This window comes from Populus trichocarpa, chromosome 1 (genome assembly GCF_000002775.5).
Source record: "Populus trichocarpa isolate Nisqually-1 chromosome 1, P.trichocarpa_v4.1, whole genome shotgun sequence".
Taxonomy (NCBI): Eukaryota; Viridiplantae; Streptophyta; class Magnoliopsida; order Malpighiales; family Salicaceae; genus Populus; species Populus trichocarpa.
This window is the reverse complement of record NC_037285.2, coordinates 6,488,730-6,500,520: the sequence shown is the minus strand read 5'-3', so window position 1 is coordinate 6,500,520 and position 11,791 is coordinate 6,488,730. Positions and strand designations below refer to the sequence as shown.

At 28.2% G+C, this 11,791-nt stretch overlaps 1 protein-coding gene across 2 annotated transcripts; it reads right to left on the bottom strand.

The window, feature by feature from the left end:
• Nucleotides 1-5,861: 5,861 nt before the first annotated feature.
• LOC7467030 (uncharacterized) lies at nucleotides 5,862-8,125 on the bottom strand. 2 transcript variants are annotated; one of them, XM_002297901.4, is made up of 5 exons: nucleotides 7,922-8,125; nucleotides 7,685-7,777; nucleotides 7,124-7,389; nucleotides 6,280-6,346; nucleotides 5,862-6,191 (listed from the first exon to the last, which is right to left on the bottom strand). In XM_002297901.4, the coding sequence occupies exons 3-4, from the start codon at nucleotides 7,380-7,382 to the stop codon at nucleotides 6,312-6,314; spliced, it is 294 nt and encodes a 97-aa protein (XP_002297937.1). In that variant the 5' UTR covers nucleotides 7,383-7,389; nucleotides 7,685-7,777; nucleotides 7,922-8,125; the 3' UTR covers nucleotides 5,862-6,191; nucleotides 6,280-6,311. The 2 variants fall into 2 exon arrangements, with proteins under 2 accessions (XP_002297937.1, XP_052305992.1); XM_052450032.1 differs by having other exon boundaries at nucleotides 5,862-6,346; nucleotides 7,922-8,121.
• Between the last annotated feature and the right edge of the window lie 3,666 nt (nucleotides 8,126-11,791).

Below are 11,791 nucleotides of genomic sequence, written 5' to 3'. Positions count from 1 at the left end.
AAGTGATAAATGTTAATTTATTTAAAAATATATTAAAATAATATTTTTTTTATTTTTAAAATTTTATTTTTAATATAAGTATATAAAACAATCTAAAAACAATTCAAAAAAAATGTTTTGTGTTGGTTTTCTTAAATTCATCATTTTTAATATGCATTGACACTTCTCATTTACATATACAATACAATTATTTTCCTTTGAACTTTCAGTACATAGTTCTGAATGTCTCCATCTAATTATGTCCATTATGCATGACATTTATTTCTCATAGTTTTTTAGCACAGGGATTTTATACACTTTTTATACTAGAGTTTGCCATCAAATTAGCTTATTTTAGGATGGATTTATGCATGTATTTCAATTATATTCAACATTGAATAAAGTAACCAATCAATGCAGAAATATTAATGAAAGCCAATTGATTGAATTTTTATTTCACGGGAACAACCATGTATATAATCTAGTGCGTGATTTTCATTGTCATCCCTTGCTTATCATTTCCAAGCGCAACAAAAAAAATATATAAAGTTCAATTTTTGTTCTTATGCATGTCACGTAGAACATTGATATTATAAATCTCGAACATTATACTAATTTTTTCCATATATTTGAAGCTGAGAAATAATGTTGTCAATTTGTATTAAAAAGTGATGGATGGTTTTTATGTTGTAAATTGTAATGAACCAAAATATTTGTTATTGAATCTCTACATGTAGATATGGCATTTGAATAGTTTCATGTTATGTTTGGTGTCAACTATGATGATGATTATGATGCTGTATCGAATCATGTTGTTGATCATATTAATTATGATAGTGTCAGTAGTGGTGGTGGAGCTGGTAGTGTTGGTGATGATAATGATAATGAAAAAGATAATGGTGGTGGTGATGATGGAGATGATTACAGCAGAACTAATGATGACGACGACAATGGTAACAATAAAGATGAAAATTATAGTGATGATGAGGTTGAATCATTTTGGCAGCGAGAGTTTGATCATAAAAAATTATTGTTATGCATAGCCGATGATTCACATATGCATTATGTTAGTTATGTGCATAAGAAATCTTGTATGATTTCATATAACACATGAATGAAATGGTTGAATGAAGTAGTACAAGAACACTGGAAATGGTGTGTTAATATATTTAAGATGGATGCAACGACATTGCGAAAACCTTTGTTATGGCTTAGAAACATGATATGGGTTGAAATTCTCGAAAAGGACGAGTTTTATTAAGAAAGTAACAATGTTTTTGTACATTATTGCATCAAGTGCAGCAAATAGGGAGGTCTAATAAAGATTTCAACATTCTGACGAAATTGTAAGTCGATATTTCAATGAAGTGTTGAGGACAATTTGTTTGCTTGCAATATATATTATTAAACCAAAAGACCCTAAATTCTTAAACACCCCACGAGAAATTGCGATAAATCCAAGATTTATGCCTCATTTTAAGGTTACAAAAAAATGGTGTTTTCAGCCATTAATGATATATAAAAATTAATTTCAGATTTTTGTGACTTGTTTATGAAATATTGTTTGTTGTTTTGTTGAGTAGAACTGCATTGGTACGATTGATAACACACATGTTAATGCTTTTGTATCTCAATAAAATCAAATATAATTTATTAGTAGAAAAGATGTGTCGATGCATAATATAATAATCGCATGTAACTTTGATGTGTAATTCACATTTGTTTGGATAAGATGAGAATGTAGTGCTCATGATACTCGTATTTTCCTGGAGGCTATTAACAATCCAAATATAAAATTTCTGAAATTTCCTAAAGATAAATAAATTACATTAATTAAATGTTATTTAAATTATGTTTATGCTATATTTTCAAAATTAGTTACAATTTTCTTACTTGTCATCAATATTATTTGGTTGATGTTGAGTACCTAAATGAGTATGGATATCTAAGTCCATATAAAAATAAGAGATATCACTTCCAAACTTTTCGATGTCGAGGACAACCAATAAGTCGGGAGGGCGATTCAATCGTGCACTCGTCACTTCACAATGTCATTGAAAGCACATTTGGAGTATGGAAACAAAGATGAGGATTTTACAAAACATGACAGCATATTCATACAAATTACAAGTGTAAATTATGTTCATGATGAGATAACAATTAGTTTAATAGAAATCCTATTGAAGAACAACAATAATGTAACATTTTTTATATATATAACAAAAAAAGAATGCACAATAATGCTACTCATAAATTGAAAATTCATGCATGTCCTTCTCTGTAAGTTATTACCAAAATCACTTATAAAAGTTACTTAACCAAACTTATATAAACTACTTTTTAGTTAACAACAATTTCAACCATAGTTTTAATCAAATATATATTTTATTACAATAAACCACAATTAAAAACGATTTTTATAAAACCTACTTTTTACCAACCGCAATCGCATAATCCACCACTATCTCAAACACATCTTATGTCATGATGCTGAAGGGTTATTATTCTGAAAAGATTTTGATAACAGAAGAAATAGGCATAATGTCAACTCAAATAAATGTAATTGTCAAGCGGTGCTTCTTAAATATCTTGTCCCTTAAGGAAATGAAAATTTCTATTACAAAGATACCAAGAAAAATATAATTTTTCTTCTATAAGCCAAGGTATTGAATTTTTGATATTTTTTATCCCATAAAGTTACACGAACAATTTTAAATGCAAATAATATGACAAATTCAAATGACGGCATCCAAATATGAATTCTTTGTTGTCTTTCTACTTTATCCATTGATTTATAATATAGATAAGCACTAGATTTGTTACCCACACTTTGCCGCCGGCAGAGCAATTTTTTTTTCAACATAAACAAATTGTTAGGGTAAAAAAAACTAAATTACGAATTATTGGTTCAAGTGGTAATCTAAACAAAACAAGAAAATACAACAACAATAAATAAACTAAAAAAACAAAGAAAAAAAAGATAAAAAGAACAAACATGAGGCTATTCAAATTATCAAACAACCTAATGATAACATAATAGAAGGCAAACCTAAAAAAATAACAAAGAAAAACTCAAAAATAAGAAGAAAACATAAGCTTTAAAAAATAAGGGAAAAAAAAAGAAGCAAACTCAGGTAAACCTCCTAAACCTAGTCTAATCTATAAAACTTGCAACTCATTAAATCCTGACCCGACTTTAATCAAGAAGCTTAACTCTTAACCAATTTAATTTTGAATGATGAAATCGATGAAAACTATTAATAAAAAAAAACTTGCAAAAGCACAAAAAAATAACAACAAAAAAAATAAGGATAAAATTTCAGAGAGAAAAACATAACGAGGATGAAATTTGAAAAAATAATAATTCAAAACAAAATTAATAGCAATTAAAAAAAATAATTCATTAAATCCTGACCCGACTTCAATCAAGAAGCTTAACTCTCAACCAATTTAATTTTGAATGATGAAATCGTTGAAAACTATTAATAAAAAAAATACTTGCAAAAACACAAAAAAATAACAACAAAAAAATAAGGATAAAATTTGAGAGAGAAAAACCTAACGAGGATGAAATTTGAAAAAAAAAATAATTCGAAACAAAATTAATAGCAATTAAAAAAAAGAAAAAAAATTGAAAGATTAAAAAATCATAGGGAGTGAAATTGAAAAATATTTGTAATTTGATAAATTATTTATAGATTAAAAAATAGTATGAGTGAAATTGAAAAACAATATAAAGGACTAATCCAATATAATCAAACCGTAAAAAATAAAAAAAAAATAAAAAAAAAAGATAAAAAAAATATAAGAAAACACTAGCTTAAAAAAAAAAAAACCAAGCAAACCCAAACGAACTTTTTAAATTTGGTTCAATCTCTAAAACCTATAATTTGTAAAATGTTGAACCTGAGCTTAATTAAAAAGCTTAACTCTTAACAAATTTAATTTTGAAAAATAAAATCGTAGAAAAAATATTAATAAAAAAAACTTACAAAAGAAAAAAGCAACAAAAACAATGGAGATAAAACTTGATAAAAAAAAAAAGCTAGAGAGGATGAGATTTGAAAAAAAAAAAAATTCAATCAAAATAAATAGCAGCTAAAAGAATAAGAACCAAATTTAAAAGAAAAGAATTACATGAGGTGAAATTGAAAAACATTTGTAATTTAATAGATTACTTATAGATTAAAAAATAGTAGGGAGAAATTGAAAAATAGTTGTAATTTGATATATTATTTATAGATTAAAAAATAATAGGGGTGAAATTAAAAAACATTTGTCATTTGATATATTATTTATATATTTAAAAATGATAGGGGGTGAAATTGAAAAAAAAAATATAATTTGATAGATTATTTATAGATTATAAAATAATAGGGGGTGAAATTAAAAAAACTTGTAATTTCATAGCTTATTTTAAAATAAAAAAATAGCAATCAAAATGATAGGGAACAAATGTGAAGGAAAAAAAAATTCAGGGGTTGCTCTGAAATTTTTCATGGGTTGCGCAAATTTCAAAGTCGGGAGACAGAAGAAGGAAAAAAAAGAAATGGTCTTCGACACCAAATCAACGACGCTTCTAATACACGCGCCACACACCCGTGCAGAGAGCATTGATATCTTCCAAATGCTACCCTTGAAGGTCATATTTGGTGGCCGGATAACCACTTACGCGCCGCCTGAATAGCACAAGGGTTGCCCACACGTTGGCGCGTGCAACATGTTTTTTTTCTTTAATAATATTTAATGTGTGCTAATTACAATAATACTCTTGAGCAACCTCAAAATCTACAACAAAACCAGAATAAAATGACCAAAACACTCTTATGAAAGAGTTATATTGTTTTTGTCACAAAGGGCATCAAAGTAATTTAACTATTATGAAAAAAATAAAAGAACAAAAACACCCCTGGGACAAAAGCATAGGAATTTTTTTTTAATGTCAAAGTAGTAATTTTATTGTATATAAAAAAAATAATGAAAATAAACTCAAACAAAATGCCTAAGACAATTGTATTATACTGAAACACAATCTTACCCTCAAAGCTTCTTTTATTGTCTTTTTAAAGGCAAATTTGTAATTATACAATTACAACAAATAGTAATTTGTGTCCTTATCACTAGGGGATTAGTTTTTTTTTTTATAATTATTTGAAGCTAACTTAATGATACACGCTCCTAAAAGGAAGAATTTAGCTAAATTCTTCGCCTTTTAAAACGAAAGTTTACCTGAACTGAATTCCTGCTTCTGACTTGAATTACCAACTTGTATTATACAATGCTGCATGCAATTTTGAAGAATTTAGCACCCACTCTGAACTAAAAGGAAGCATCTTCATCTTTACATTTCATGAGAACTTCGACTCTTCATACTAATTACGCTGTTCCTGTGAAATACGATAGCTAGAGCCAAGAATTTTAAACTTCTTTTAAGCAGAATTTGACTCCCAACTGCTTGTATGTACTGACATGGGATTCAGTTAAGAAAATATTACAAAGTCGCTAACCAAAGTGATGAAGTCTGTGGATCTAGTGATTTCACATGATAACTTAAACCCCTTCACTAGCCTTATTCGCTATCCTTGATTAAACACCTCAAAGACTACAAATGAAAAGGTTGGGTGATTCAAGCCTTCAATGGCGTTGTTGTTGTTGTTGTCAAGTATTATCATGATGAACTCGATAAAAACTTGGGTGTTTTGTTTGTTAAGATGCTATCTAAATCTTTAATTAAGTGCATTTTTCCTTGGCTATTGCTATTTGTTGTGCTAGTGAGATCTATAGCCATGTGGATGTGCACAACAAAATGCCTTTATCAATAATAATAATAATAATAATAATAACAATAATAAAAGAATAACAATCAGAAAACAATGGCCGAGTGAAGAAAAAAGTGTGTTGTGAATTCGAAATCAGATCCTGAACAAGCCCAAAACTAGTATTTTCTACATATCACTAGCTCATATGTGACCAAAAGGACAATCGAGGAAGATCTTTGCTTCCTCTATGATCAAAAACGATGAATTTCTCTCTCCATACACGCTGCTGAAAATAACCATAGAAGCACCACAACTCAATTACTCCCAAACAATATAGAAAAACTATGAAGTGTGTTCCCAAATACTAGTTATAAATGATGAAGGCAAATCAAGAGACCGGCTAGGGAAATGAATTAGAACCGCTGCATGAATACCAAGCATGCAACCATGTACCTAAATCCAATAAGTTTCCTTTGAAGGTATTAGTACCGCAAATTCAAAATAGCTCAAGAAAAAACAGCAAGTAAAAGGGCATCATTACTGATTTGGATCTGATCTAACGCTTTCCAGGCTCTATTTATCAAACTCCCATATGATGCCTCCATCCTCTAAAATACCAGAAGACACATATATTAGCCAGAAGCTTTGACAGAAATCACAGATATAGTATAGGGTGGAGACACACTCTTCAAAATAAATAAAAAAGTTTTAATGTTGAGACAGATAGTTATGTTTAACCTGAGAGTATTTCCAGGTGTTTTGACAATCTTTACTGGAACCTTAGTTAACTAAGACAAAAGACATCGTTTTTTCAAAAGCTTTAAGGTTCTCTTCAGAATTCCATGAAGAGTCATTGCTAAGAGCATCTCCAATGGGAGATGCTTTTTAGAAGAGTTAAACTGGTAATATGGCTTTCAGAATAGTGTAGATATAGCCTTTTTGTTAATGTGCACTCCAATGGTAAGAAGCCATTTAGAAGGGCCAATTGTATTTTAATATATTTGATACACAACTATTTTAACACAGCCTGTTAATATATATAAAAATAAGGAATCAATATCTTTCTAACAACAGCCATTTGGGTCACATTCAGTCAGTAATATGAACCAGACCAGAAATCTCAACTATATAATGCCTTAGAATTGCTAGCTATTACCATAACTTTTCTTTTCGCTCTTTCTTGTTTCTTTGAATCTAAAAGGTAAGATGCCTGGATACAAGCCATCAGGTACAGTGTTTTTTTACCTAATAATATTTTTACCATCTTTCATCTCTTGCTTCCTCTGAATATTTTTAGGATCTTTCATCCTTACTTCCCTTTCTTACTCAATGCCATGATTAAGAGCAATTACCTCAAAAAAGTTCCACTCTAATTGCAATATTACCTTTCACTTTCTTATTTATCCACATCTCCAGTAGCATGCCAGCACCAACTCCACCTGCAATACACGCTCCATAGAAGGCAATGACAGTAGGTAGAGGCAATCGAGGAAGGAAATAGTAGTCTGGAATTTGCCTAATCTTTTTCGGAAGCCGCTTCTTTATAATTGGTTTAGTACCAGCGCTAGGATCCTTCTGTAATTCACCACCTATGGCCTTCCAGTCAACCCCCTTGAATGGATCTTTTGGCTCTTCAGTTACCATGACAATTCTGCACGGTCAAGATTAACAGACATCATTCTCGAGCCTTTCTCACAAACAAGAAGGTTGACCAAATCAGAAACCACCCGCTTATTAATGTCTAACCAAACCTAAGCTGATCATGGAAGGACAAATAAAAACAAACTCCCAACTAATCTTTGTTCTGAACCAACAAAACCCCTCTTTAACATGTTTTCTCCTGGTAACCCATCAGGCAAGCAACATGCCTATAGATTTTGATTTTGATTTTAATAGCCAGAAACAGGACACCATGGTTTCAAAACCAAAACACAAACCATTCTTACCTGAACAAGAAACCAGCAACCTTCCCGGTCTGATAAGGAAGAACAGTGACCCCAGCAATCCCTTGGTTTCCTTTATTTATCTCCAATTCTTTTCTGAAGGAAAAATATCGCATGAGAACGTGATATTTTTTTTTTCAAAATCAAACACACAAACGGTCCAAACAACATGACATAAAACCCAAACAAACCAAATCCACATAGAAAAAGAAAAGGAGAGAAAGAAGGAAAAGGGCACACCTTCAGCAGTTGATGCCACGGATGATCATTTAAACTCCGGTGGCGCGTTGCTGTCGTTACTGCTCTGCCGTCGTTCTTTTTGGTAGCGAGAAAAAAAGTAGGGTTGGGTTGGGGTTTTCGGCTTGTGGTTTTTGTTCTACCCCCCTCTTTCCTTTTGCTTTTTAATTAATTTCTTATTTCCTTGTTTCTTTCTCTCTCTCTTCTTCCGATTTTTTTTTTAGTTTTCTGATTTTTCTCGCTTGTATTGTTTTTCAATAATATAGCAGAATAAACTATAAAGTATACACTCACATATTTTTGGTGTGTTTGGTTCTAAGATCTCAAGTAGATATTTTTGTTCAATGTGGTATTTGATTTCAAGATATCATATATTTATTTTAATTTCGATCCCAGAAAAAAGTGTGGGTTTTAACTTCAAAAGTTTCTAAAATTTAGGATAAAAGAATTAATGTGGGATTCTCGGAGAGACTAAGCAAGATTGAAATAAAGTTGCAGAATGTGCACTCTTGTATTTTATTTAGGCGCTGTATACAACAGGTTGATTGAAATTGTGTTCCATCTTTTTTTAAAAATTAAATATTTTTATTTAAAATTATTTTTTATTATTTTGATATATTGATAGAAAAAATAATTTTTAAAAAATAAAAAATAAATACTATTTTAATACATTTTCAAATAAAAAAATACTTTAAAAACCAACTATATATATATTTTTATTAATATGGGTATCCGCGCTAACTTGCGCGTACCTTAACTAATCCAACGGGCTCTAAAGTTAACGACCATGTAAGCCTCAAGCGGCCATCATATTAGTAATCATAGGGCTCCAACCTAAAATCACAAGAAAAACAAACCCCTTAGAGCGTGTTTGGCAGTGTGGTTGCGGGTGCTTTTCAAATAACTTTTCGTGTCAAAATGCATGCCAATGATGCTTTTTTATTTTTAAAAAAAATTATTTTTGACATCAGCACATCAAAACGATTTAAAACGTACAAACCATATTAAATTTTAACAAAAAAAAAATTTCAAAATTTTTGAAAACACGGGTTAAACCACATTCCCAAACGCTTTCTTAATCTCAATCTCTTACTTTAAAAACTAACTATTACAGCATTTATAATCGACCCCCAAATAAAGCATAACTACAATTATGGTTATATTTTTATCACATCACGGGGTAATGGCAAATCCTAGAAGTAAGCATGGATGCTCGATTGGACTCAATCCGGAAAAGCAATAATTTAAAATCTATTGAAAAAATTAATTTTCTATTGTTATTCCTTTTTTTTGTCAAAATGTTTTTTTTAACGAAAAAAAATATATATTTTCTATCCTGGGTTCCTAGCTTGGTAAAAAAAAAGTTATTTCCTTAATTAGAAATCATTTATTTCATTAATGCACTTCTTTTCTTTTTTTTACTTTTTTTTCACCAGTAAATTTGATTTTTAAACAATATCTTGTTAGAATAATGAAAACAAGCCTTAATTAAAAAAATCAATAATTATAACAATAATATATTAAAAAAAATATAAGAAGCGTTAGCATGGAGAGCTTTTTAAAATTTATTTTTATTTTATTACATGATAAAACAAATATGTTAATGGAAAATAACAAATAAAATTTTAAAAATATTCATTCAGGTCTATACAAAAAGAGTACTCGATAATATCATAAAATGAATGATATAATCTTATTAAAAACATAGCACAAAACTAAATATTGTGTGATAAAATAATATCCTAATTATATTTCTAATAAATTAATTTTAATTTTTATGAATTTAAACTTAAACGGATAAAATAAAAACAATAAAGCTTTTTACAGGTAGAGCAGATACCCTAGGCTGGCATGTAAAATAACAAGCAAAGCGGGTGCGGGTCTGGGAGGCCGGATTCACTTGCCCAACCTTTTTTTTTTTCTTTTTATAATGTACAGATGAAGCATCGCCATTCATACAAAAGAAAAATATTTAAAATGTTGTTTGTCAACCTAGTTTTCATCAACCGGAGCGGTGGTTGAAGTGGGTGTTTTTGGCCTATAAAAACTTTTTTTCCTAACTTTTTTAGTTTATAAACACCCAATAAAAATATTAGAATCTTCAAAAAAAAATTTAAATAAAAAATTCTTTAAATTGATCTAAAAAACACAAAATCAAACCAGGAAAAAAATATTTTCTCAACTTCAATATACTTTTTTTCTAGTAATATAAAGGTTAGAAAAAAAATACCCAGTGAAACTCCTCTAAAATCTATTTACATTAAAATCAACCTCTTTTTTTTTTTAATGGAAGAAGGCCTCTCACATAAAAACTAAAAAATAAATAAATTAAATTTTTTAATAAAAACTAAAATTTCAATAACTAAAGTAACCATAAAAAATTCAGTGAACAAAACTAGAGTTCTCAAGTGAATTCTAGAAATTAAAGATATTTTTTTAGTTTGATTTTATTTTTTTTATTGTATTTTTATTCTGTGAATTTAAATTCTATTGCACTGACCTCCATAAATTTCAAAAATATCTTTGAAATAATTGAAAGTAATACACAAATATAAGAGAACCAATAATTGAAAGTAATACACAAATATAAGAGAACCAGCTTTAAAAACGCCATAAATAGTACTTGCATGCAGTGCAAGGATAGAATAAAAAAAAGTTTAATAATAAATCATCCTTCTGTTTTATTTTCTCCTGTAATTGTAAGTTTTATAGGCATACAATTATTTTATATATGGATGATGGATCGACTTCCCTTTAAACCCATGCTGTAAGGTATACATGGAACAAAAGATTCAAGGACACTCATGTTGTGAAGTAATTCTATAATAAATTATACAATATATGTATTTCAAATGTTTTTTTTATTGAAACTTGTTTTAATATCATGATAAGTTTTTCCTATTTAAAAAAAAATATTTTTGATAAAAGAATCATGTTCTCATTAAAGAAGGAGAAATGTATTGATAAGAAAATATAGTTTAAATTGGAGATATATATTTATATATATATTTTACTTTAAATTATTATTTTTAAATATTTTAATTATCTTTATTTTTAATTAAAATAAATGCTACTAGTAAAAAATATTAAAAATAAAAAATAATTCATTTAATAAAACACTTTCTTTTTATCAAGAATTAATTTTCGTTCAAATACTTATTTTAATTACAACAGAACTGAGTAATTATAGATTTTAATAACTATACTGCAACATCATACAGCTAAATAGCTGGTAAATAAGTAAAACAAAGTGCATGTGCATGGTAAAGTTTTTTTTTCCCCCTCCCGGTTCGAAAGATTGATAAATTCAAAGGAACTTTGGCTTTGAAATCGATGGAATTAGAATGTGAGTGTTGATAAATTCTACAAGGATGAAGGGTTTTAATCCCATCTTTCCCCATCAAACATCATATAACTATTTTCAATTATTACTTTTCTTTTATATAAAAAAAATTATATTTTCTCTATCTCAAATATATTATCACATTCCACTTTTAATGCAAAAATTTTAAAAAATACGAATAATTATATATCAAGTTATCTGTTTTTAAATACTTTATACTAGTGAGAAAAGAAAAAAAAAATGAAGGGAAAGAATTAAAGCAAGTTATAATTTAAAACACAATATTAAAATTAAGGTAGTATTTTAAATAGTGGTAGTGATTATTTTTTAAATTGTTTTTTATTAAAAAATATATTAAAATAATATATATTTTTTATTTTTAAATTTTTTATAACAATACATTAAAATAAGTTTAAATTATATAAGAAATTCAATTTAAAATAAAAAATTCCGAAAATTAAAATAAAAAACAAAAACAAACGCCCTTTCAAATAGTTGACTTTTTTCTTGGAATGAAAAATAGTTTTCGT

Excerpts from the sequence above, each read along its gene's own strand:
- LOC7467030 (XM_002297901.4), bottom strand. The coding sequence starts at position 7,382 with ATGGTAACTGAAGAGCCAAAAGATCCATTCAAGGGGGTTGACTGGAAG. Across the intron at positions 6,347-7,123 it reads GATAAATAAGAAAGTGAAAG|AGGATGGAGGCATCATATGG; the intron begins GTAATATTGCAA and ends CTGGTATTTTAG.